The sequence below is a fragment of the Giraffa tippelskirchi genome, chromosome 5 (genome assembly GCF_054371585.1).
Source record: "Giraffa tippelskirchi isolate mGirTip1 chromosome 5, T2T-mGirTip1v1.2.pri, whole genome shotgun sequence".
NCBI classification, from domain to species: Eukaryota; Metazoa; Chordata; class Mammalia; order Artiodactyla; family Giraffidae; genus Giraffa; species Giraffa tippelskirchi.
In genome coordinates, this window is record NC_137279.1 from 18,095,986 (window position 1) to 18,123,681 (window position 27,696).

Here is a 27,696-nt window from a genome sequence, read left to right on the forward strand (position 1 = left end):
TTATTATTCCAGATTTTCCTGGAATTGTCTCACCTTTTGAGTTTGTGTCATCTCTGTGTGTTCCCAGAATTTTTTATTTAGGCTACTGTCATGTTGCTGTTAAAAAAGAGAGACAGAGAGCTTTTACTCAGTTCAGTTAACAATGTCACCTTAGAATCTACACTGATTCTTCAAAAAGGGAGAAAAGCAGACTGCTTTAGCTTGGGGGTGAATGTCTCATTTCTCCCTTGGTTTCACTTCCTTTTCCATTCTGGTGGCTTCCCATTTCATTCTGGAGTCTCCTGTTCCCTGAATTTAGTTTCCATTTAAGAAGTTATTTTCTCAGAAACTATTTTTCTCCTTCGTTGTTGCCACTTTCTGGCCCTGGTTTTGCATCTTCAGAGGTCTGGCTGCTGCCACAGCACTTGCCTTAGCCCCAGCCTCGGCTTGCCAGGGCTCCAGGCCAACTCAGCTTTACTGCTGCCACTCAGCCGCTCACTCCAACTGTCCAGCTCCAACGGACTCAGAACCTTCTGGTCCCAAACATTCTCTCATACCCAACCCCCACCACGGAACAAAGGCAGACGCTCCTACTGGGTTCAGCTAACCCTGAATGGGAGGAAGCAGGATAGGAAAATATACACGTGATCAATTCTCTTTACCACTGTTTCCTATACTTCATAGGTGATGGGTAGGAATCGATGGAATTTGTATTTCAAGAATCTTCATTGAGTTTCCCTGGTGGCTCAGTGGTAAAGAATCTGCCTGCCAATTTGGGAGACACGGGTTCAATCCCTGGTCTGGGAAGATCCCACTTGCCACAGATCCCACTTGTGTAAGGCTGTGTGCCACAACTACTGGGCTTGTGCTCTAGAACGTGGGAGCCACAACTACTGACCTCCAGGTCCACAACTACGGAAGCCCTTGTGCCCTGAAGCCCTTGTGCCCTGAAGCCTGTGCTCCGCAACGAGAGAAGCCTCCTCAGTAAGAAGCCTGAACGTTGCAACTGGAGAGTAGCCCCTGCTCACCACAACTAAAGAAAAGCCTGCACAGCAAAAAAGATCCAGCACAGCCAAAAATAAAATAAAATAAATAAATAAAAATTTAAAAACACTTGCATTATTAACTAAATACTTCCAAGTGATGGTAGAAAGGAAATTTCAGAATCCTCAAGAATAAAAAGAGACATATTAAGTATCAGATATTTGGGTCCCCAAGACGGCTGAGTGATAGCCACAGATATTTTTTTTTTTTTTTAGTCATTAAGTCGTGTCTGATTCTCTGTAATTCTATGGACTGTAGCCTGCCAGTCTCCACTGTCCATGGGATTTCCTAGGCAAAAATACTGCAGTGGGTCGCCATTTCCTTCTCCAGGGGATCTTCCTGACCTAGGGATCGAACCTATGGCTCCTGCATTGGCAGGCAGTTTCTTTACCACTGAGCTACCAGGGAAACCCCCCAAGATGGCTGAGAACTCTTTTCTCAGCACCTCTTCTCGGAGCCTTCCAGAAAAAGGTGGCTGAAGGTAAGAACCTCTGAAATCTGTCCTTGTCCCTAATGTGTGTGGGAAGAGGAGTGTGGTTAGAATGTTTGGGATACCTAATCTCACAGACAAGGCAATAACAGGATAAAGTATTAAACAAAGAATGTTAATGCTGATGAAATCTTTGAAGAATTCAGATGAATCCTTGGAGTGTTCATCCTGGGCCCCTCGAATGTCATACAATCCCGAGTGGGATATTTCCCATCTGTGACTTCATTTGTAAGATGACACTGTTTTCTTGCACCAGTACATGTGGACCAGTTAATTAAAATACTGTACTGGTTCATTCAAGAAGTATTTACTGAGTTCCTACTACATACAAGGCATGGTGCAAATGGACTGTCTAATATGACATAGAAATTTAAAAATAGATCGCCATAAATAAACTCCATGATAGGGTTATGTAAAGCCTTTCAGATAATTTTAGCCATTTGTATACACAAATAGGACTTCTAATTCTATCATTTGAATGACTTAACCTGTATTTTTCCACCATCACCCCTCCCTTCGAAACCAATTCATTCATCTTAGTCTGCAGCGAATTTCTATCCGTTTTCTAATGGTAGGATTAGAGCTATCATGTAAGATTGTGCCCTCTACAAGGACATCTCACCAAAGGGGCAAACGGTAGAAATACTCTACGTTCTGCTGGCTAAGCCATATGACCTGGCCTTGGTCAGTGTTCACCCAGAGGAAGGAGATAGTTTTCTAATTTGCATGAATGTCCCTTATATTTTAATTGTGGCCCTCCTCAGTTGGTTCATGGGCCAGAGGTGGAGTAAATGGACAGAGTTTAGTATTGTAATCAAGTAAGATTTACAATAAAGATACATATAATGGCATAGATGGTGTCTATCTAGCTACGTGGTAAGTCACTCATGTAGGTGGCTATATTTGGTGTTCTTTTTACTCAGCCAAGCCAACTATGGGGAAGCAAGAGAGAAGGAGAAGGAGGCCACAGTGAAAGCTTGGTGAGTTCCTCTGGAGCCCCAGTTTGGGCTTCTTCCTCAGCAGAGGGTCCCCATCAGCTAAGTGTTTCCAGAGATCTTGTGTTCAGGGGTCTGAAGGCATATTTAACCTACTGAAAGACACCATCATCTTCCCTATGAACCAAAGAGAACAGGCATCAGAAGCCTCAGGCTCTAAAGGAGAAGCTATTGGGCAAGTAAATCAATAAGCAGCTGCTTTCACCATCAGGGATGAAAGCTGGAGGCCAAAAATACCTTTCCTTGTCATGCAAAGGTTGGGGGAATGAGCCCTATAAATGAAAGAAAACCAAGTGGTATGATTTAAAGAAAGGATTTTGGTCCCCCAAACTCCCCCAAAACCATATGCAAAATTCTGCCAGATTCATTTGACTTAACTCCTCTCGAGGCGAGTTAAGGTCAGGTGAACTGCTTACAAGTCAGTCTCACTCTGGGGAGAGTTCGTTTAATTATTTTGATTTCCTAAGTGCTAGCTGATTCACTGGAGCAAAAAGAACTTTTGCTGGATTGAGAGGAGCCTGCAGATGTTTGGCAGAGGTGTGCTATGGGTTAAACTGTGTATACCCCCAATTCAAGTCCTAGACCCAGTACATAAGAATGTGACCTTATTTGGAAATGGAGTAGTTACTAATGTAGTGAGTTAAGATGAGGTCCTATTGGAGTAGCATGGACTCCTAATCCAGTACGACTGCTATCCTCATAAAAACGGAAAGTTGGACGCAGAGACCCACACACAGGGAGAACACCAAGTGAGGACTGGAGTTATACAGCCACAAGCCAAGGCACTACCAGCAGCTTGGAGAGAAGCCTGGCACAGACTCTTCCCTGGTGGCTTCAGAGGGAGCACAGCTCTGCCAACACCTTAATTTCAGACTTGGGGTCTCCAGAACAGTGAGATGGAAAATCTGTTGTTCCAGAGGCCACCCAGTTTGCAGTGGGTTGTTATGGCAGTCATGAGACACTAATACACTGTGGAAGGGGGAGAGAGCGGTGAGACATAGTGCTTGTGATGGGCTCTGGCTTTCCAAAAACGGCCACAATCATTCCTCCCACCCACATGTTCTTCCCACAATGTGACTTTGCCATTCTTCCCATTGAGTGTTGAGGTCTCTATACCCTCCCCTTGAACCTGAACAGGATTTTGTGACTTCTTTGACTAATTAGAGTATGGCGAAGGTGACATGATGTGGCTTCCAAGGCTAGGCCACTTCTGCCCTTTTCTCTTGGGACACTTGCTCTGAGGGAAGCTAGCTGCCGTGTAAGTGGTCTTGCTGCCCTGAGGCCACCATGCTGTGAGGAAGCCCAATCTAACCCACACAGAGAGACCACATGGAGAGCCCCGGAGTCTACAGAGAGAAAGATGCCTGACCCTCCACCCTGAGTTGCTCCAGTCCCACACTTTTAATTCCAGTCACTATTTGACTGCAACCCCAAGCCAAAACCGCCTACCCAAATCCCTAACCCACAGAAACTCTGAAAGATATTAATGATAAAAACAATTGCTGTTGTTTTAAGCCTCTAGGGCTTGGGATTTGTTACACAGCCTGCAGGGGTAACTGGAAGATGAAAGGACTTTGGAGAAAGGGAGCCCAAAGGGAAAGAGAGATGTAGAGATGTTACAGTGAGATCAAAGGCTAAAAGATGGCAAAAGTCCAAAGAAAGAGAGGTAGTGAAGGCATTTCAGGAAGGACAGTGGCAGCTTTTTCTCCAACAAGGGCAGTTCAGTCAAGTGGAAAACATCTGGGCTGGAAGACAAATGACCCCACAGCCCTCCAGCGCTGCTGCCCACTGGCACTTTGAGCAAATGCCTTCCCCTCCCTGGAGAACGTTTTGTGAAATGGTGTGTGGAAGATCAGCTCACCCTGGAAATGTGGAGCTTAAGAGCAAGAATTGCCCCCCAACACACACACCCGTGCATCAATTCTGGGGCCTCCAGGCACCCTCTAACTGTGATGGGTTGTTCTCACGTAGACTCTGCTGCTGGAAGAGTCTGACCAGCTGAGACCAGTATCTGACCACTTGGCAAGCACAGTAAATGAATCCAATGACACTCCAGTTTATGCACCCACGGGGATGCTTGACCTACATGTGTTAGGATAAGACCCCAGACACAGGTGATGAAAACAAAGTGTGACCACTCGGAGGGACCCTGCCCCAAAATGATCAACTGGCCTCCCTAGAGGACGACTATTCCTCAGGGCCACAACTGTGAAACCAATCTCTTCTTAGGTTAAAAATAGAGAGAAGAGGAAAAACTAAGTATGTAGTTCCTCGGAAATAAGGAATGAGCCAGAAGAACTTGAAAATAGTGGGAGAAGCAGAGGAGGCCAGCTCTCTGACGGGACAGCTCATGCGTACGACAGAGGAGCCTGGGCCAGGAAAGCCTTGCCTGACTTTCACTCTGCTCTTCAAACGGCTTTCCTCCCTTCCCTCATACACTGTCATTTAAATATGCTACATCTTGGTCTGTATGTGCTTAACAAGAAAATATATAATAAATAGAGTTTAAAAAACAAGATGAATAAGAATAAGAAGAGAGCTGAACATATTTCTCATCCAGTATTCTTAACCCAAATAGTAGCCTGCCAGGCTCTTCTGTCCATGGGGATTCTCCAGGCAGGAATATCGAAGTGGGTTGCCATGCCCTCCTCCAGGGGATCTTCCTAACCCAGGATTCAAACTCAGGTCTCCCACATTGCAGGCAGATTCTTTTCTGTCTATGCTACCAGGGAAGCCCAAGGATACTGGAGTGGATAGCCTATTCCTTTTCCAGGGGAATTCCTGACCCAGGAATTGAACCGGGGTCTCCTGCATTGCACGTAGATTCTTTACCAGCTGAGTTACAAAGGACGCCCAAGTGAAGACAATCCAAAGTCAAAAGATGATTGTGGTGATAGCACAGTTGTTTTTAATGTTTAATTAGCTTATCAAATATTTCATAGATTCCAATAGCTGAGCATCTGTAATCAACAAACAAGAGCTAATGAAGCAAGAAGTCCAAAATTAACAAGAAATAATGTAATCTTGAGCCACTTGTAAAACAAAGGTACAAAATCATCCCTTTATATTATATTTATACAATAACTCTCTTTATGTTATAAAATCCCCAAGGGAGAAACAGAGATGCTGCAAGTACATTACTGGATGTCTCATCACCACATCCTTGCCCTTGCCTCTGCCTTCTCCTCTTCATCCATACAGACATTTTTATTACATGTTAAGTGTAGGGCAAGGCCCTGGCAGCACAAAAAGGCTTTGACGATTAACATCTTTGATGAGAGTACTGTGCAGTTGGAGAGATAAGACATTTACATAGACAGAGCACCTGAATCACTGTAAGTGTCCATTCAAAAATATATTAATCCTAACTATTCTAATTGTAAGAAGAAACCATTCCAGAAATAAAGTTGCTCTCTTCACAGTGCAACACTGCTTAAAAGATGGTATGGAAATCGCCCATGGCAACCCTAGAAGCAAAATAAACAAACACAAAATGTGCTCTTATGCAACTCATCTGGCGCCAGGAAAGAGACGCGGGGTGGGAGCTTCATCCGTGGAAGGAGGTAGGGACAGTGGAGCAAGAAATAGCCCTGGCACGCTGAGAATGTCTGTACCTGTGACTGTGATGATTAAAGCCGGAGGGCAAATGTCATGGTCAAGAAAGAGCAAAGGTCAAGTCTGACGTACTGATGTTTAAAGTCAGCTGTCAAAGTTGGGCCCGGCGAAGTATCAGAGATGAGGTGTGTGGTCAGACAGGGTCAGTGAAGTGGGACAGATGAATATAGAATTGACGGTCAACCAGAGGACCAGTGGCTACACAGAGCAGGATGAGAGGTAAGTGATGGTGAGGATTTTAAGAGGCTGAAAAGAGTAAGGAGGATCAAGGGAATCTTAATTCTCACAGTGGGACTTCTGTTTATTCCCAGTGCAGATGTATGGAGAAAAAGCACATATATAAAGGTGAGTTGAGCCCATCTACAATAAACCTGTAGAGGAAGGGTAGAAATTAGAACTGAACCCTCTTCTGAGACATACTATCATTTTTACATTAAAAGATGGCAGTTGGGTTCATGTTTCTGTATTTCCACTGATGGTGATAATGTCTGATTATTATTTTTCTTACTTTCCCATATAAGACAGAAGGACAGATCTGACAAGGTATATTTCCAAGATGCCCAGCTACCAGACAGAGCTGCCATAAGAACAGGGCACTTTTGCTTCCTCTTAGGCCAGGAAAGGTGTAAAATGATCCCACCATTCACAGACTGTTGTAGAAACTCGCTGACTGCCCTCATGGAATGGTCCCACCTGCCTGTGGGGTCACAGTCATGGCACCCACAGCTTTTGCATAGTAAACATTTTCCTGAATGAAGAGAAAAGCCTTTTATGATATAGTGAGGTGCCAATCATTGGTGGAATTCAAGTGGAGGCTAGATGCTCAAGGCAAAGGTACTGGAGAAAACCTTGGATTGAAGGTTTCTCCCAGCCCTGAGGTTCTCTAATCTACCTGCAAACCACTGTTGACAAATGGGATGTAAGGAAATGTTGTGTCAGAGGAGCAGCCATACTTAGAGGAAATGTGATAAAGAATACTAGTGGTAAAGAACCCACCTGCCAATGCAGGAGATGTAAGAGAGGCGGGTTCAATCCCTGGGTGGGGAAGATCCCCTGGAGGAGGGCAGCGCAACCCACTCCAGTATTCTTGCCTGGAGAATCCCATGCACAGAGGAGCCTGGAGGGCTACAGTCCATAGGATGGCAAAGAGTCAGACACGACTGAAGCAACTTAGCAGGCACATTCTAAAAGATTCCATCAAAAGAGCCTGATACCTGCCAGTCTTTTTAGAGCCAAAGAACAAATAACTGTTTGTAGCTCCTGTTTTCCTGCCACGTGTAAAAATGCACGTAGATTACAAATGCGTAATCCTGTAACGTCCGTGTCTGTTATGGCTGTGATCAAGGGCTTTGAGTGCTAGACTTGAGTCCATATGGGGCAGAGGAGGCCATGGTTCCTAGAGAAGAGACAGTTGGAAAACAGCTATCTCCCATCAGTGATCTGGTGTAGAAAGGTAGATGACTTTGTTTTTCCCTGAAAGAAAAAGAGTTTGTAGTCAGATATGTGTGTGTTTTTCCTTATAGCTCAAAAATAAATTATACAGTGTTCAGGAAACTCTGAGATTCAAGGGATTAGATCTGAAAGACAGAGTGCCTGAAGAACTATAGACGGAGTTTCGCGATATTGTACAGGAGGCAGTGATCAAGACCATCCCCAAGAAAAAGAAATGCAAAAAGGCAAAATGGTTGTCTGAGGAGGCCTTACAAATAGTTGAGAAAAGAAGAAAAGCAAAAGGCAAAGGAGAAAAGGAAAGATATACCCATTTGAATGCAGAGTTCCAAAGAATAACAAGGAGAGATAAGCCTTCCTCAGTGATCAATGCAAAGAAATAGAGGAAAACAATAGAATGGGAGAGACCAGAGATTTCTTTAAGAAAATCAGAGATACCAAGGGTACATTTCATGCAAAGGTGGGCACAATAAAGGAGAGAAATGGTATGGAACTAACAGAAGCAGAAGATATTAAGAAGAGGTGGCAGGAATGCACAGAAGAACTATGCAAAAAAGATCTTCACGACGCAGATAATCATGATGGTGTGATCACTCACCTAGAGCCAGACATCCTCAAATGTGAAGTCAAGTGGGCCTTAGGAAGCATCACTACAAACAAAGCTAGTGGAGGTGATGGAATTCCAGTTGAGCTATTTCAAATCCTAAAAGATGATGCCGTGAAAATGCTGCACTCAATATGCCAGCAAATTTGGAAAACTCAGCAGTGGCCCCAGGACTGGAAAAGGTCAGTTTTCATCCCAGTCCCAAAGAAAGGCAATGCCAAAGAATGCTCAAACTACCGCTCAATTGCACTCATCTCACACACTAGCAAAGTGATGCTAAAAATTCTCCAAGCTGGGTTTCAACAGTACGTGAACTGTGAACTTCCAGATGTTCAAGCTAAATTTAAAAAGGCAGAGGAACCAGAGATCAAATTGCCAACATCTGTTGGATCATTGAAAAAGCAAGAGAGTTCCAGAAAAACATTTACTTCTGCTTTATTGACTACACCAAAGCCTTTGACTGTGTGGATCACAACAAACTATGGAAAATTCTTCAAGAAATGGGAATACCAGACAACCTGACCTGCTTCCTGAGAAATCTGTATGCAGGCCAAGAAGCAACAGTTACAACTGGACATGGAACAACAGACTGGTTCCAAATCAGGAAAGGAGTACGTCAAGGCTATATATTGTTACCCTGCTTATTTAACTTATATGCAGAGCACATCATGAGAAATGCTGGGCTGGATGAAGCACAAGCTGGAATCAAGATTGCCAGGAGAAATATTGATAACCTCAGACATGCAGATGACACCACACTTATGGCAGAAAGCGAAGAACTAAAGAGCCTCTTGATGAAAGTGAAAGAGGAGAGTGAAAAAAGCTGGCTTAAAGCTCAACATTCAGAAAACTAAGATCATGGCATCTGGTCCCATCACTTTATGGCAAATAGATGGGGAAACAGTGGAAACAGTGACAGACTTTATTTTGGGAGGCTCCAAAATCACTGCTGATGGTGACTGCAGCCATGAAATTAAAAGACGCTTGCTCCTTGGAGGAAAAGCTATGATCAACCTAGACAGCATATTAAGAAGCAGAGACATCACTTTGCCAACAAAGGTCCGTCTAGTCAAAGCTCTGGTTTTTCCAGTAGTCATGTATAGATGTTGTTGGACTATGAAGGAAGCTGAGCGCCAAAGAATCGATGCTTTTGAACTGTGGTGTTGGAGAAGACTCTTGAGAGTCTCTTGGACAGCAAGGAGATCCAACCAGTCCATCCTAAAAGAAATCAGTCCTGAATATTCATTGGAAGGACTGATGCTGAAGCTGAAGTGCCAATACTTTGGCCACCTGATGGGAAGAACTGGCTCACTGGAAAAGACCCTGATGCTGGGAAAAGTTGAAGGCGTGAGGAGAAGGGGACGACAGAGGATGAGATGGTTGGATGGCATCACCGACTCAATAGACATGAAATTGAGTAAACTCTGGGAGTTAGTGTTGCATGGGGAGGCCTGGTGTGCTGCGGTCCATGGGGTCGTAAAGAGTCAGACACGACTGAGTGACTGAACTGACCTGAACTGAAACTCTGAGAAACATTTTTAGTCCACTTAGCTAAGATTCTCTTACTACTTGAGAAACTTCAACTCAAATTCACAAACTCCACAAGATGAAAAAGCAGGAAATCATGGTGCATATCATCCTTGAGAGAGGTGTATCATTATAAGAAAAGAAGAAAAAAAATTTTTTTTTTGCTTTAGCAGTTATCACTTATTGGATTAGGGTTAGAACTATACTTTATTTATAAAGAAGACAATGATCCATTAACTCTGAGTTAATTTTCTTATACAGTGTTGGTGTTACTCTTAACTAATAGCACATTTTGCACAGTATCACCTGAATTGGGTGATACTGTGTCTATGAAGTAGAGCCAAATTCCTGGCCCACAACTGGGTTCAAACTCATAATCCAGGTCTCACCAATATTATGCTCTGATCAACTTGAGCATCTAGTGAAGCCAAAGGTGGGAAATGACCTTTGCAAGACTAGACTGTAAGCTCTCTAACAGGGATTGTGTCTGTCTTTTGCATTGTGATAGCCCAGCATTTAATACAATCCCTAGAACATAGGAGGCATTTAATACATGTTTATTGAATGGATGAAGTTTTTCCCTGGGTACCAAGAACCTATATCTCTCATTTCTCCTTTCCCTTTTTCTTACCCTGAGTTCCGTTTTCCAAAGGTATCTACTCTTTTGTATTTCATGGGTTGAAAGATGAATTTAGAAGAAAAAGCAGGGATTTCCCTGGTGGTCCAGTGGTTAAGAATCCACCTCTCAATGCAGGGAATGCAGATTCAATCGGGAAACGAGATCCCACATGCCACAGGGCAACTAAGCCCAAGAGCTGCAACCAGAGGAAGCCTGCAGCTGGGTGCTGCAGCAAAGACCCTGTGCAGACCAAAAAAAGAAAAAAGAAAAGAAGAAAAAGGACTTCCACATGATTGAGACAGAATAATGTATGTCAAAATGGGAAAACCTACTGAAGTCTTGAAACAAAGGACAAAATCCTCTCAAAAGTCAGTAGTGTGGGATGATTTGAGAGATTAGCATTGAAATATGTATATTATCATATGTAAAATAGACGACTAGTGTAAGTTAGATGCATGAACCAGGGCACTCAAAGCCGGTGCTCTGGGACAACCCAGAGGAATGGGGTGGGGAGGGAGGTGGGAGGGGGGTTCAGGATGGGGGACATGTGTACACCCGTGGCTGATTCATGTCGATGTATGGCAAAAACCACCACAATATTGTAAAGTAATTAGCCTCCAATTCAAATAAATTAATTTTTAAAAAGTCAGTAGTAATTAATAATAATGAGATCATTTGGAAAAAGACAAATCAATGTCACCGTATCTTCACTGAACCAACTGCCAAAAGGACAGAACACCTGGACAGGAACTGTACTACTTTGTTGACATCAGGCACCACTTAGGAAACAGACCATTCTCCTCGCAATCATCATCCATGGTGTGTGTTCCCTATATGCTGAGAGAGGTGTTTCGGGTCCTATGGTTACAAAATGAGGCCAAACCCAGTTCTAAATGGAGCTTGGAGTGGCAGGTGCAGAAAATAAAACTCTGGAGCTGTGGAGAGACAGTCTGTCATCCCCAGGATCCTTCCACGTGCCTCTTACCTCGGGGCATCCTTCGCCAGGCTAGGATGCCAACTCCAGCCAGGGCAATGGCGAGGACAATGAACCCAATGGCTTTCACCACCAGAAGCAAAGTTTCCGATTCTGAAAGTAAGCAAATGAGGGAGAAAAAAAAATCCGCGTGTCCTCCTGCTCTTCTATGTTATCTTTTGGGGACTTTTTTCCTGTGATCATCAAGAAGCCCAACACTCCATTTCTTACTGTGACTTCTTACTTTACAGATCTGTGGAGAATAATCTGAAACAGGAACAGAAGTTCCCAAAGTATGGTCTGAATGCCCGAGGTGTCCTCAAGACCCAATCAGAGAGTCAATGAGATCTAAGTCATGATTCTCCGCCCCCCCCCTTTTTAATCTCCATCTCTCACATGGGCACAGTGGAATTTTCTAGAGGCCACACAATATGAGATGACATCATCACTCGGACAGCAAATAGAATGCTATGTTTTCTAGTATTTACTTTTTAAAAATTTTTTTAATTTGCAATACAGGAGTTGGTGATGGACAGGGAGGCCTGGCGTGCTGCGATTCATGGGGTCGCAAAGAGTCAGACACGACCGAGCGACTGAACTGAACTGAACTGAAATAGAAATAGATATAACTTACATAAACAAAAGCTCTTTGGGGTCCTCAATAATTTTTTGAGTATAAAGGAGCCCTGGGACCAAAAAGTTGAGAGAACCTCTGATTTAACAGACCCATTCTAAAGCACGCGGTGATCCACGGTTCCCGCTCACCCCCTTTCCTCAGTCTCACTCCCCAGAGAGCCACAACCCCAGCCTTACCCTGGGAACCCTGAAGAACCATGTGGACGCCACCATGCTCCACGTGACAGGAGTAAATGTCATTATTCTGAGAATCCAGCTCAACAGACACCCAAGTCTGATAGGTCCCATCCCCACTGGGAAGAATGCCTCCATAATCTGTGTCTTGGATGATTTCTTCCCCGTTTTTCATCCAGTTCATGGAAATTTCTGGGGGGTAAAAGCCATGAGCTCTGCAGTAAAGAGTTGTAATCCCTGGGAAAGTTTCTTTGCGATTGACCCTGATTTTGGGGGGCTCTAGAAAAAAGAAGTTCAAGTTAAAATAGAAGTATCTTATGTACTGAGTACACAATATTAGAAAACAGCAACTGCATTTCCCAATTTTCTTCATTGCAGTAAACATCTAAAAATAAGAATCAGAATAAGAGACACAGATGCATAGAACAGTCTTATGGACTCTGAGGGAGAAGGTGAGGGTGGGACGTTCTGGGACAATAGCATTGAAACATGTATATTATCATATGTGAAACAGAACACCATTCCATGTTCGATGCATGAGACAAATGCTCAGGGCTGGGGCAATGGGATGACCCAGAGGGATGGGATGGGGAGGGATGTGGGAGGGGGGTTCAGGATGGGGAGCACATGTAAACCCATGGCTGATTCATGTCAATGTATGGCAAAAACTACTACAATATTGTAAAGTAATTAGCCCCCAACTAAAATAAATAAATTTATTAAATAAATAAATAAATAAATAAAAATAAGAATGACCCAGAACCTGGGTTCACCAATAACAAATTCTTTGATCTAAAGCCAGTTTGAGCAGATTTCTGTTACCTGAAACCATTAAAATGAAAATGAGTATTCAGCTAGTGAGTGGGAGAATTGAAACAAACTCCAGTCATCTGCCTCCAAAACTGATGTGCTTGAACAGAGTCCATATTCATATCTGTAGTCCAGGTGCCTCCCCAAGGGGCTGCCATAGCTCTGGAAAGCCCCACCATTAAACATCACTCCTGTGGGAAAAGGCACACTGTGTCTGGGAGTTTCCCACACCACGATACAGACGTAATTCATTTTGAATAATGAGATCATACATGAAAAGTTCTGTGTTAACTAAAAGTTGACCAATTGAAACATATCTTTGATGTATAAGAGGAGTTTTTTACTGAAAGGAATCTTATCCTAACCTCTTAGGGAAAGCAAAGACCCTCTGTTTGTCTTTTTTCTAATTGCAGATTTTTACTCATCCTGGTGTTGTATGATCTCTTGGTTACTACATAGCTTGAAGAATTGCATTACCTCCCAAAGCATTGGGGGGGGTGGCCAAAAAGTTCATTCAGGAAAACCCAGATGAACTTTTTGGCCAACCCAGTATTACCCAACTTATCGTTAACAGGAGATGGGAGGATTTATCTCACTGAATCCCCCAAAAGGAAGTGTGCCTGGACATACTCCACTCAAAACAAGTAGAATTGCTGAGTGTTGTTAGAATGCTGATAAAAAGGTAACTAGGGAAAGTTTTCATGGGGAGTTACAGGTTACTGTAGCCCAACTAACAAAACAGATTTCAGAAAAGGATGACTAAAAGCTAGATTAGAGGAATGTTATGTATGAAACCACTAGTTCTGAGGATGTGGGGACAAGGAGTTCTCCCTCCTCTTTACCTGTCCTTTGTAAGGTGTCTTTCCCATACTCCAGGAATCTCTTTAACCAAGCGATACATTCTTCTTCCAGCCAATTCTTCTGATATTGTAACTCATGCCGATTGGCCTCCCAGGCCCACCTGATGATGTCAGCCACATTATCCATGGCTATCCAGGAGAGGGTATCTTTATTGAAGATAATGAAATCCTGTCCATCATACGCATATTGGAGAAATCCCGTGGTGCTTCCATCCTCCAGTAACTCACAGCCGATCATTCTCTGGTAAGTGTGAAACCCTGGACGATACATGAATGGCAGGAAGGGAGGGGTTGACATGGGGATGTAGAGGTGGGTACCCGGGTGATATGACGGGGGGCATGGCTGGAAGCATCTTCGACCCCAGAATACATCACTGCACAGGCCTGGCATGGCATCACTGAGTCTCCAGAAAGCTCCTGTTATATAAGCCCACCTATACACAGGCATCTACAGAGTACCTACTGCATGTCAAAGGAGTATGATAATTCCTGCCTTGTGGAGTTATCCTATATTGGGAACAACTAACTGATAAACTTTTTACTGCAGTGGAGGAGGGAGAGATATCCAGGAGCCAGAAATATCCCCAGGGAAAGTTAATATAGTAAGTCATTGCCCATAAGCAAGCACCTCATTAAGCCTGGAAATAAGACATGCAATGGCTAGATTTAGGAGGAGAAAGGAGAAGATGCAGGTCAGCAGCCTGAATGGGGACGGGACAGGGACATGGGGGGCACATGGGGTCCTGGGAAAGAAACAGACAATGTGGAAGAGGCACAGGACAGATGGCAGACACTGAACCCCATCAACAAGATTGCCCGAGCTTTGCCAAAAGAAAGCAGCTCAGCTCACTGTCACTGTCAGCCCAGGGGCCTCTACCGGGTTGGGGGCCAGAGATGGAATGCGCTCATCCCTGCTGCCTTCACCACCTGAGTGATTGTAGTGACGCTGCAGCTGCTTCAGTTCCACCTTGAACGCCTGCTGCCAGCCCCGCAGCAGCTGTGTGTACCTCTCCCAGTGATCAGGCGCCAGATTCTCTGCCATCCAGGGGGCCCGCGGCTCCTTCAGCTGGGAGACACTGTCGTACATGGTGATGGGATGAGAATCCACGTACCCAGCTGAAATAAATTCAGGGATACCATAGCCAGGCTCTGAAATGCCCAGGCGAAAATATCTGAGAGAGTGAGTCCCTGCAAGAGAGGCACAGAAGGCAGATATTTAGAGTCACGGCTGATCCAGATCCATAAGCTGCTAGATTCCATCTAAACCCCATGATAGTCCATTTGAACCCATTCTTTCGGGGACCCAGCTGCTACTTCCTTTTACGGAATCACAGAACCCTAGGCATTTTGACCTGGAAAGGACTTCAGAGCTTTAGCCAAGACTTGGAGCCTGTTTTGTTCAGGTTGGAAACCTCAGGTTGAACTTTTTTACAGGTAACTCAACTTGTAAGTGAAGTAAAGTGCTCTGGTTTGTTGGGGAGGGGCCCAGGACCACTCACTGGCCCCTCCAGGGAGATCTATCCCTGAGGGACTCTGAGGGTTTGAAAACCCTGGTAACCAATCCCCAGGTTTCACCAGCAGAGGCTCTAGGGTGATAAATGAGGGCCCCTATCTCACTGCTGTGTATGCACATGCACGTGTACACACACACACACACAGACACACACACACAGACACACACACACCAGGTTAGTCTGCTCGACAGACTCACAGTGAGAAGCCACATAAAGACTCAGGCCTCCTAAGGAAAATTTTTAATTTTCCTTAAAAAATTTAATTTTCAAATTTTAAAAAGCATAATGCTTTCTCTATTGTATCAAACCAACTCTGAAAACCATTTTCCTATTCTTTCTCTACTCTTTTCTTCTAGCCAAACCTCACTGTAAGAATTGTCATAGTCACTGATGGTCAAAAGCTGGCTAAGATGAAACAAAACTGTTTGACTTTCTCTGCTGCTTTTGCACTGAACTTCTCTCATGTCAACCAGGAAGCTCCATGTCTGGCGGAGACAGACAGCCCAGTCTGGAAGGAATGGGATGGTGTCATGATGGGGTCAGTGCAGGGCATGGGCCCTCAGGGAAGACTTTCTAGAGAAGATATGTCTTAGGGGAGATCCTGGGATGGGGAGGAGGTGAGCAGGCAATGAGGCTGAGCAGGAACACAGGAGAGAGGACAGTAAGAGCAGAACAGAAAACAATTTGTACAGACAGAGGCCAGGAGAGCGGGGCTCACTATGGGAACCAATGCCCTAGGATGCTGGAGCTCAGCAAGCATCACAGAGGAGAGGAGAAATGACGCCTAAGAGGTAAGCAGAGCTGAGGCCAAGGAAACCAAGGGCCTCCATGTCCTGCCAAAGAGCTGGCGGGGAAAAGGCACACAGCCCGGTGGCTTTCCTCCCCTGTTCTGTTCACTGTTGTCTGGAAATGCCCATCTCTAGGCCTTTTATCTTGTTACCTCCTACCATCCTGACCCATCAACATCCTCCCCAGTCAACAAAACGCATCTCTAAAGACAACCCCCAAGACCAGCCCTGATGTTTGCAAGGCTGAGTCAAGAGATCAGAGGAGGCCCACATGCCAGAGGCCCAAGTATCTTACAGGGATAAATCAAGCTAACAAACTGTCCAGTATGTTCTACCCTCCCTACCTTGACAAATATCCCTTCATATGACCTTTTGAGGCCCAAGTTCAATGACTTGGTGGTGGTGCAGAGAAAGCTAGCCTCCATCCTCCAGCCCCTGGGCCTTAGCCTGAGACCTACCTCCTTCTCTACCTACCCCAACTCCACCCAGAACTGCTAAGGGCCTGGTGCCCACATGTAGACACCCTGCTCTCTCATCCAGGCTCCATCTATAAACACTGCCTCTTTGCCACCTCTTGGACTTAGCAGCGGCCTTACCAGGAGCCTAGTCCATCCTCAGCAGGATGGACCAAAGGAAGAGGCCCGTGTAAATTCAAGCAACCCTGAGTCATCTGGGCAGAGAGCTGCAGGTTCCAGATACCTGCAGTGGGGTGCAGACCCAGGGCAAACACCTCCACTTAGCCTCATGGATGCCTTACTCTGTGTGGAAGGATGTGGATAAGGGAGTTGTTGGAGCAGGGCCCTCTAAAGGGTGGGGCCACATCCACAGCTTCTCTTGTATGTGCCTAAGAGCTGCCCTAGACACCATTTCCCTCAGTTTTTTCCAGGTAGCTCATCCCATCGCTGTTGTCCCCTTTGTGAAAGCTCAGATCTTCAGGAACGGCCTTGGTTACTGTGGAAAACCTCAGATAGGGGTCAGGCTGACCCCCAGGTTGAATGCCACTTAATGAAGTTTACTCCTTCCTCTTCATTTTAAATATATGTTTAAGAAAAAAGTCAAAAAAAAAAAAACAGTTCACAAAATGGTTGGGTTCATTTTTGTGCATGCACGTCTGGCTATAACTTTTTCTAAAGCTGTTAATGAAAGAATCCATACTGTGCAGACTGTCTTTTAGAACAGGCCTCCCCAAGGCCAGGGAACCCTCACCTCAGTTATGATGGGGAGTAGGTTTCCCTGAGGCCAAACCAGGCCTACCCAGCCCTGGCCCCTTCCAACCGACTGTACCAGTTCTGTAACCTGCAGGCTCCTCCAATTTTCTTTCTTTCTCAGTTTTCTTTCTCCCCGCTCCTCCAGCTGGGGTGGGGGCAGTTTTGGGCAGCACCCACTGTCCCATGGGCCCCCTCCCTGGAGGTTGTATCCTGCATGTCATCTGTGGTGCTGAGCAAGATGGAGGCTGGTCTCCCCCAGGCCTGGGCAGAGCATAAAGGCCCCACAGTCCGTCTTTTCTGCTTTGACCTTTTATTCCCCACCCCTCTCCCTTCCTGTGGCGGTGGGGGCTGGAATGGGGAGGCAACCCAGTGAAAACCTCTGAGACTGGACATAAGACCATCATAAAAGTGTTGATTCTTATGAAAACAAGAATGAGGGTAAAGCAGAGGCACAAATTCTATCCCCAAAACAATAGTTACATATTCCGCCTTCTATTCTCTTATCTTTGTTCACCTTATACCCACTTCTCAGTCCTAAGATACTTAAGAACTGGGATTTAGCTTCTTTCCTCTGTATTTCCTACAAGGCCTAGCACAGGGAGCCTAGCCCATGGTCGGAACTTAAATATTTGTAGGTATTTGTAAATTGTTTGCAAAACACTATTTTTCTGCTTCAAAATAATTAAGTATGCTGGAATGAATATGAATCAATTTAACTTCAAACTTATGCTTTATTTTAAAAAAATTGTTGGCCTCACCACACAGGTATCTTAGTTCCCTGGCCAGGGATCCGACCCAGGACCCCAGCAGTGAGAGCTCCAAGTCCTAACCACTGGACTTAAACTTTAAAATAGAAATTTTAATAAAATTAAATTAAATTTTAGTTTTCTAAAATTAACTTGTAATTCCCAGGGAATTCCCAGGAACTTATACTTTAAAAAATAACTTTTCATAAGGGGCAAGCTGGTGAATGGGAAGCAGAGCTGAAATCTAATTTACATCCAGCCTGGAGTCTGCAAAAGGTGTAATATGGTGGAATCTGCAACCGATTTTGCAAACGGTTCTATTTCTCCACATCTGGAAAGGTTTTGTGGTTCCTCTGCAGATTATGCAACTCCTCAAAGATGGAGGCAAAAGGAAGAGCAAGTCATGAACATTTTCTCACACTTCCTTGGTCTCCATCTGAGTACTCAACAAACATGTGAGTACCTTCTCTGTGCTGTGCGCTATTCTGGACTCTGAACACATCATAGACAAAACAGATAAACACATCTGCCATTCTGGAGCCTACATCCTAATGGGAGGACACAAGGAAGGCAGACAATACAAAATAAATACAAATAACCGGTCATTTAAAAAGTGCAATGAATAAAAATAAAGGTGCAAAGAGGACTAAGCATTGTAATTCTAAACAGTGGAAATTAGAGAAAGCTGCTCTGAGAAGACTTGAATAAGTGCCTGCAGGGAACAAGGGAGCCAGGCAGATATCTGGGGACTGTGGTCCAGGCAGGGGGATTTTGTACAAAGGTCCCAAGGAAAGGTCAACCTGGCACATTCCGGGAAAAGCAGTGAGGCCTGGGTCTGGAGCTGAGGGAGTAAGGGGAGAAGAAATAGGTAGGAATTGCTTCCACACCTCTGATAGCAAAAAGCCTCATAGAAATCAAATCCCAGACAAAGAATGAGAGAGAGGGAGGAAGAAGGAATTTAAAAAGAGACTATGTCATTGACATATAGAACTTCCCTCAGAAACTGGGTTTCCTTCTATGACATCTGGGGTCTGCATGCCTAGTAGATGCCAACAAACAAAAAAATAGTATTACCAACTTGGGGTATTACTGCTCAATGGGGTTATTTATTCTAAATGAGTATCACTGACATCATCTCCATACATAATATCTTCAATCCATGTAATTTCACTTTCTTACAAAAATGTAACTTCATAACGATTTGCACAATCCAGAGTTTAGAAGAGGTCATTAGAGAGACACATGGTCTGTTGCCAGCTGTCCAAGGACAGTGGAATGCTCTTTTCTCCAACCTCTGAGTCTTGTTCCTGGTTTCGGAGCAGTTTTTCTCCACTAGCCAGCCCTGAATTCAAAGGTTGCTCTGCCCCTAAAGGCTGGCCTCCATCTGCCAGTAGCCTGCCCATCCAGCTTCGTGCAGCCAAGATGTGTCTCTGCTCCAGGACATCACAGCCCTGTCCCCTTCCTCTGCCATGCACCCAATTACCCATCTGATGTATCCATAGGTTTGAGCCACTCATGCTCCTTACTTGGGCTTCCAAAATGCTACCTCAGCTGTGATGGGAAGTTGGTTGACAGATGTTAAAGCAGTAACTCAGAACAGAAAAAAAGGGAAAATTCATGGTACCCTTTCTCTCATGATACATTAGACCTTATGATAAGTTATATTCCTATGGATATGCTGCCCGGATGATTAGATTTCCATATAACTATGAAGGTTGAATCATTTGAAAAGACCTCTATTGGACTAGTTTTGATCTACCAAAATGGCAATTTCACATGATTCATTCTGACCTTCTGATTTTTTCTTCTTGCTGCAATAATCACAAAATTGGGTTTTTCTCTCCCTTTCCATGAACAGATTATCGGCATCAATTCACTTAATGGACTGAAATCTACAATTTTGAATTTGGTCTTCTGTCTAGGCTAGTTAAGCTGCTTCTCGAAGAGGCTCCTCTGTCCCAACAGCCTCTGATAGACGTTGCTGAAAAGCCTGAACAACACGACTGAACAGCAATCAGACCAAATATAGTGATGACTTTACATCCTAAATTATGTTCCTTTTAGCCTGTAGATGAACTAGCCGGACCATTTTGACAAAAGGCTGTGGAAATGACAATAACTGCTCAAGTATTTTCAGATAGTCATCCATGAGGGCAATTGATATTTGAGTTTCTACCATGTAAGAGGAATTGTGAGGCAATGTCAGGAAGGGAAAGACAGATCAGACACCAGTTCTGTTCCTCCAGGAATTTACAGTATTATTGGAGAGCCAAAGTGAAAATGAAAGTGAAAGTTGCTCAGTCGTGTCCAACTCTTTGTGACCCCATGGACTATACAGTCCACGAATTCTCCAGGCCAGAATACTGGAGTGGGTAGCCCTTCTCTTCTCCAGGGGATCTTCCCAACCCAGGGATTGAACTCAGGCCTCCCACATTGCAGGCGGATTCTTTACCAGCTGAGCCATCAGGGAAGCCCATTAGAGAGCCAAAGAACGGGACAAAAATAAATACAACACAGGGACATATGGCAGCAAGCAGTAAGTGCCACAAAAGAGGCACCAATGGAATGTTCCAGCAGCTAGGAGAGACATCCTGTTCTCCCATGAAGGGATCCAGAAATGCCACAAGGAGGAGGTGGAAAACCTGCTATGAAGTGAGGCCTTCCATGAGCCACGGAGCGCAGCGAAATCTGAATAATAACCTTCAGAACCACACTTATTTCTTGAGCACAAACCATGCGATAGCTACCATGCTAAGCCTTTGATAAACATGAATTATACTTACTTCTCAGTGCAACCTTTTGTGTGTGTGTGTGTGTGCTCAGTCACTCAGTCATGCCTGACTCTTTGCAACCCCATGGACTGTAACCCACCAGGCTCCCCTGTCCATGGAATTCTCCAGGCAAGAATCCTGGAGTGGGTAGCCAGCCAGTCCATTCTCCAAGGGATCTTCTCAACCCAAGGATTGAAACAAGGTCTCCTGCATTGCAGGTGGATTCTTTACCATCTGAGCTACCTGAGAAGCCCTGCAACCTTTTGAGATAGATCTTAAAACTCCCAGGGCTTCCCTGGTGGCTCAGACAGTGAAGAATCTGTGTGCAATGTGGGAAACCCGGATTTGATTCCTGAGTTGGAAGATCCCCTGGAGAAGGGAATGGCTACCCACTCCAGTATTCTTGCCTGGAGAATCCCACGGACAGAGGAGCCTGGTGGGCTACAGTCCATGGGGTTGCAAAGAGTTGGACACAACTGACTGACTGACACTTTTCACTTCTTAAAATTCCCATTTCACAGATAGGAAATGGGTTCAGAGAGACGAAGAAAATTGTCCAAGATCATCCTTAGAATCCATAAGTAGAGGGCCCAAGAATTTCCCTCTGACCTCTCAAGCAGGAAGCCTCTCTGCCTTAGACTGCCCAGCTGTTCAGAAGCAGAGGCACTTCCCTATCCCAGGCTCTGTTTCAGTCTCCTCGCCAGGATCGCCAGTGCTCTCTCCTGCCCCCTTGTGTCAAGGATGACTCACTAATCCCAGATTTTCCTGTCCCAGGGGAACTGGACTCCAGACCTTCCTACAACTGGCCATGGGTCCTGATTGGATGACCAGTCCAACAGTTCAGTTCAGTTCAGTTCAGTCACTCAGTCATGTCTGACTCTTTGCGACCCCATGAATCACAGCACGCCAGGCCTCCCTGTCCATCACCAACTCCCGGAGTCCACCCAAACTCATGTCCATCGAGTCGATGATGCCATCCAGCCATCTCACCCTCTGTCATCCCCTTCTCCTCCTGCCCCCAATCCTTCCCAGCATCAAGGTCTTTTCCAATGAGTCAACTGTTCGCATGAGGTGGCCAAAATATTGGAGTTTCAGCAAAGCCCCAATTATTTGTTGGCCCTCCCAAGTGGCCCTATGCCTTAACACAGTCAAAATGATTATGATTCCTGGGAACCACTCTCTGGAATTTCAGGCATCGTGGGAATGAGAGGGAGAACTGGAGGGTGATATTTTTAGTTAAGAGGGCCTTTGGACACTTGTCCAACTATGCAGTGATATGGGTGGCTCTATACACTTCAAGAACTGCCAATCTCGCCTAACAACTCCTCTCACTACAGAAACTTGTCGAGGGCCAGGAAGTGCTGAATGTGACGGTTTGACTTTTTAGCTACTCTTTTGAGGCTACCCTTTGGAGGTTACCAGTGTCCCTTTTAAATTTTATTCTTTTCTGAACTTCCAGTAGGCACAGTCCTAACTGATAGGAATACGGCAATGAACACATCAATGTCCCAGCTATCCGAACTCCTTTCTAGAAGGAAGACTGGCAATAGATAAGTATATAACACAAGATCAGCTGCTGATAAGGGTTTTGAAGAGAAATAAAGCAGGGAAAGGAAATATACACAAAAATAAATGAATTTTTTTAAATGGAGAAAAAGACAATGAAAAAAGAGAAAATTTAAAAAGAGAATAACTAACTTAAAAAAAAAAGAAAACAAGGAAAATAGAATGTGAAGAGGGATGATCTTATAGGTAGAGGGACCGGGAAAGGCCATTTCAGCAGGTGGCACTTGAGCAGAGATATGATGGAGGAAGGAAGTCAGCCATAGGAGAACCTTCCAGACAGAACAACAAGTCCAAGTCCTCCAGAATGTTGCCCGTTCCATGAGTTTGAGGAATAGCAAGGAGACCACTGTGGGCCATGTAGAGCTTCAGAGAATGAATGAATGAGCCCTGATGGTTTTTTTCCCCAGTACTCTCTGTATACGATGATGACCATAGGTCTCCTATTTCCCAGAAGAATTACAATTTTATGAATTCTATTCTTGTAAAATGATTCATTGAAGTTGTAACAAAATGTGATTTGGTACTCATACTCTTGAAAGGTTTTCCATAATAAATATAAACTTGGCTGTCAGAAAGAATGTCCTTTATCATCTGTCTCACTTTGGGTTTCATAAAGCAAGTGTTTAAAAAGTCATGTGTTTTATCTTTAACCTAGGCCCCTTCCTTTGAGTCCTTGGCAATCCTCTAGGGTGAGAGGATGACCAAGGTCAATGGTTTTTAGTAAGAATAGGCAAATATTCCCACTAGTCAGAAGAAAATCTACAAATTAGTTGAATTTCTCGGATTTAGATAGATTCAATGTCAACTAAGAAGAAGAGGGCCTTAGGGGAGTAAAACAGTATCTTGGAGAAATTTCTACTGCATGTACCTTGGCAACAGCTCCATGGAAACAGACTGAAGTCTAATAAGGTCTATAGCAAGTGCCCATATTTTCTCATGTTAGCTCTTGGAACTCTAGGTCATTTCTTAGCAGATAATTTGCAAGCCTGTCTCTTAACACTAGCCCAGTTGACAATTCAGGGGACTTATCTATCATCAGTCCTTGTCCGTGAAGGACTTCATGAAGCAGATTGATATAGCATATTGAAATATCCATCGAGTTATGAATAATATCAAGAGACTGACCTTGACGTTTTTCAGGATCAACCATACAAAGCACATATAGCTCTGCAAGAGAGATCCCATGCCTGCCCCCACCTGATTACACCCACCACGTCACCAGCGCACAGTTTCCCACAGGCTGGAACAGGAGGAGTTGTAAAGCATGAAACCTCTTTCTTTTTCATACAAATTCTGCAACTAGAATAAACCACAGTCATGAATTTAGTCATTATGTCTGCCCAAGTTCTCTATGGCAGCAGTCCCCAACCTTTTTAGCACCAGAGATTGGTTTCCTGGAAGACAACTTTTCCACAGACTGGGTAATGATGAGGGGTGGGGGACGGTTTCAGGATGATTCTCATAAAAAGTGTGCAACCTAGATCTCTCCCATGCATAGTTTGTGGCAGGTTCTTGAGCATTCCTATGAGAATCTAATGCTGCCGCTGATCCGACAGGAGGTGAGCTCAGGTGGTAATTCGAGCTATGGGGAGCAGCTATAAATATGGATGAAGCTTTGCTTGCTTGCTCACCTGCCTGCTGCTTACCTCCTCCTTTGTGGCCTGTTTCCTAACAGGCCACAGACCGGTACTGGTCCATGGCCTTGGGGGTTGGGGGCCCCTGCTCTATGGCACATGGTCAGATCACTTCAATTTCTTAGAAAAATCACTTTGGAACATAAATTTCAGGAAGTATTTATTAAGTGCCTATTGGTCACTAGAACGTACGAGGGAAACGAGAAAAATGAGATCTCTCTCTCCGCTTTAAGGAGAGTCTTGACTGAAAGATTTTGGTAGATAGAAAATTATAAAACTGGGAGCAGGAGCTATGGGAGTACAAAGGCAAGAGCAGTTTACTGAAAGCTATGAAGTCAATGAGAACAACACACTGGAAGTGATGCTGGAGTGATCTTAACATTGCTCTGTGATCTCAAACACTCTGGTATCTCCTCCCTGCATTTCCAACTCTAGAAGCTCCCACTCAGGGCCAGCATTAGGTCCAAATATCAAGTAGACCAACTCTTTTTTCATAACCCCATCTCCCTTCTCTGTTAGCACCCCTCAATGCTCAGCATGCTCAGTCAGGGTCCTGGCAGGTAATAGCCTTCACTCTAGATGAGTCACATGAAGAAACTTCAGTGAAGGGACTCTACACAGAGCTGTGAGCAAGGTTACAGGAACAAATGAGGGATGTTATAGGAAGCTGTTACCAGCCCTAGGGTTGTAGCGATTAGAGGAGAAAATAGTGTTCCTGAAGCCCAATGGTAGCTAGAACCATGAAGAAGGGGTCATTCAGAGAAAACTATATAGCGGAGGGATACAGCTATTATTACTACCAGAGGCACTAGAGAAAGAGGGAAAAGAAGAAGGTAATATCTCAAACTCGCTTCACTCTCTGATTGCTCTCCCTCGGCGTCTCCTATTGGGTGAACCCAAACAGAAATCAGCCTGTGAGAGAGACCCGGTGATGTCGTCTATAGCAGTCAACCTCCCAGGACACAACACAGGGAAGGATGCAGCGGAAGGAGCCAAGAGAAGAAGAGCCAGCACAAGGTGACCTTCCCTGCCCTTCACAAATGACTGGTTCTATTTCTCATCCCGCCAGTTATCAAAGTGCCGAGCATCCACATCCAGAGACGCTATGATACTGTGGGGAAGCCTGGCACTGTGGGCCGGAAGACCTGCATATACTTCAGACTCTGTTCCTTATGTGAGCTGAGTCCACCTCTCTGGGCCTGGATCTCCTCATCTGGAAATGGGGATATTGCCTCAGCCACAAGGGTTAATTAGACCAACACATGAAAGATTATATTTAGGGGATATTGTGGTCATATTAATGGAGAGTTCTTTGAGAATCAAATACAGGTAATATATAGGCTTTTTACCTTCTAGAAATATCACCCCTGCCCTCTTTCTATCCTCTGTCTCTTACTTTCACCCTCAATCTTTCCCATTTCTGATGTGAATGGTAGGACTTTTCTGGATTAAGTTTCTATAGAATTAGGACCTATATCTATCTTGTCCATGGTCATGTCCCAAAAGTGCCAGCACATAGTAGGTCGTCAAAAAACACACAGATGTTTTGAAAGAGCTCCTTCCCATCATGCTCACGCATCATTGCCTATGGTGGTAGCCCAGATGTTGTCCAGCAACCCCCTGGGAGTGCTAGACTCTAGCTGAGAAAGCAGTTGCTTAGAGCAGAGAAGCCTGTTGCTTCCAGCCCACCAGTCTTCTTGTGTATTTGGGGCAACAGAAAGTAATTGTTTCCCTAGTAACACAGGTTCCCCATACAATGAAAAACTTTTTCTACTCAGTTGATAACTCTTACACTCAGTACAAGAGTTCAGAACCGTGGCTTTATCTTTCTGGTTTCAGGTAGGGCTTGTGGTGAGGAGGATAAACAAATAAATGTGAACAGTGGATCTGCTCTACTGTTCAGCAGCCCCGAAACCCTGACCACGTCCTCATGAGATTCACCAAGCTAGTAGGGAGGAGAAACAAAAGTAAAAGAAAAGACATGAGCAGAAAAGAAAGGGAGCAACGTTCAAGGAAGTAGGAAGTGAGGAAGTTACCCAGAGGATCTTTCCAGAATGGCTTCCAACCCCTCAGAGAAGGTGGGTAACATCAAGATCCTACACACATGAACTGGAAAATTGTACAGCTTTCCAGTTCATCGCTCTGACAAGTCCTGGGTTGAATAAACACACTTTTCTGCCCGTGGCTTCTTCATTTCACCAGGAGTTTTAGGAAGACAAGCTGTTTCCCAGAGGCTCCCTCAGCCGGGGCGTTTAGAGCAAAGAGAACTTGGGGTACTCACGAGCATCGCTGAGCTTCACCATTAATACAATGATGAGAGGCAATAGGAGCATCATCAGCCCCTCTAAAATCCTTTTCTTCTGATTCTTTTAACTAAAACACTGAGAGGTCCCTGCTGATCTTTCAAGAACCTGTCCTGTATCGGCTCTCTCGGTTTTCGCTGATTCAGCAACTGAGTGACACTCACGGGCTCTCTCCCAGTCAAAACAGTGGAAATCCTTAGTGTCATCAGTTGCTGGGTAGAATAGAGAGTGAGAACACCTTAAGGCACCGCCTTCCCCAGTGACCTTTAACCCTTTGTTGGTCTGAGACACTGATGGCTCTTTTGCTGTTCCTATCTTGGCCCTGTTACCAACTTCTAAATATTTATGGAGCACAGCTATAAGAAAGACACAGGGAACACAAAGATGAATCAGTTCTGGTCCCCCAGGGAGCTCGAAAGAAAAAGAAAGCTTTGTTTATTCCCTGGAGCTTAGATTTCACCCAAGGTCCATGAGAAAGATTCATACACAGTTCCCAGGACTTGCTCTGGTTTCCTACAATGCTGCAGTCCACATGTCTGATATAATATGTATCCCCTAGACTATCCTGTCATTTTTAGCTTAAGTCTGTCTTCCCTGCTACTTTAGCACCCAGCCCAATAGCTCAAAAATGCTTGTTGAATAAGGGAGACCTTGGCCTTAAAGAAGATTCTGAGGGGCAGCTGGCTTGGCTTCCTTGATTAGCAAACCTCAGCACAAAGCCACAGCTACATGGTCATCAGGAGAGCACAGTGACCTGGGAAACAGAAGCATAAGCTTGTTCAGGGAGTTGGAGGACAGGCCCAGACAGGAGAGAGGATGTAGAGGTGAGTGGGAGAGATGAGTGGAGGCAAGGCCACCAGGCAAGCTGGCTTGAGCTCCTGCTCAGGGACCTGGGGTGTTTGCATCCTAGCTACTTGACCTTGTGCAGAATCCCAAATTGTGTTGAGGCTCCGTTTCCTCAACTTTATTTATCTATTTTGCTTTTAAAACTTTTTCTTTTGTATTGAGGTATAGCTGATTAACAAGCTATGTTGTGATAGTTTCAGGTAAACAATGAAGGGACTCGGCCATACGTATTCATGTATCCATTCTCCCCCAAAATCCCCTCCCACCCCAGACTGTCACATAACATTTAGCAGAGTGCCCTGTGCTATACATTGTTGGTTATCCATTTTAAATATAGCAGTGTATACATGTCCATCCCAAACTCCCTAACTATCCCTTCCCCCCATCCTTCCCTACTGGCATCAGTTTCCTCAACTTTAAAAGCAAATCCTGGCATATATTTCACAAGGCTTGTTGAAGATTCAGATGAGGTTATGTTTACAGTGTATGAGGTAGATAGTAGAACATACCAGTTTCCTTATGTGGTAGGCTGAATAATACCCCCT

At 44.6% G+C, this 27,696-nt stretch overlaps 1 protein-coding gene across 10 annotated transcripts; it reads right to left on the reverse strand.

The window, feature by feature from the left end:
• Positions 1 to 5,393: 5,393 nt before the first annotated feature.
• On the reverse strand, positions 5,394 to 26,425 carry LOC145504655 (major histocompatibility complex class I-related protein 1). 10 transcript variants are annotated; one of them, XR_014052376.1, is made up of 6 exons: positions 26,284 to 26,425; positions 14,703 to 14,963; positions 13,758 to 14,033; positions 12,109 to 12,384; positions 11,308 to 11,562; positions 5,394 to 7,596 (listed from the first exon to the last, which is right to left on the reverse strand). XR_014052376.1 is itself a non-coding variant. In XM_081485821.1 (6 exons), the coding sequence occupies exons 1-6, from the start codon at positions 26,336 to 26,338 to the stop codon at positions 5,839 to 5,841; spliced, it is 1,020 nt and encodes a 339-aa protein (XP_081341947.1). In that variant the 5' UTR covers positions 26,339 to 26,425; the 3' UTR covers positions 5,394 to 5,838. The 10 variants fall into 10 exon arrangements, 8 of the variants coding, with proteins under 8 accessions (XP_081341947.1, XP_081341949.1, XP_081341944.1 ...); XR_014052375.1 differs by having other exon boundaries at positions 14,700 to 14,963; XM_081485821.1 differs by having other exon boundaries at positions 5,394 to 5,975; positions 11,308 to 11,409; positions 12,109 to 12,297.
• Positions 26,426 to 27,696: the final 1,271 nt, after the last annotated feature.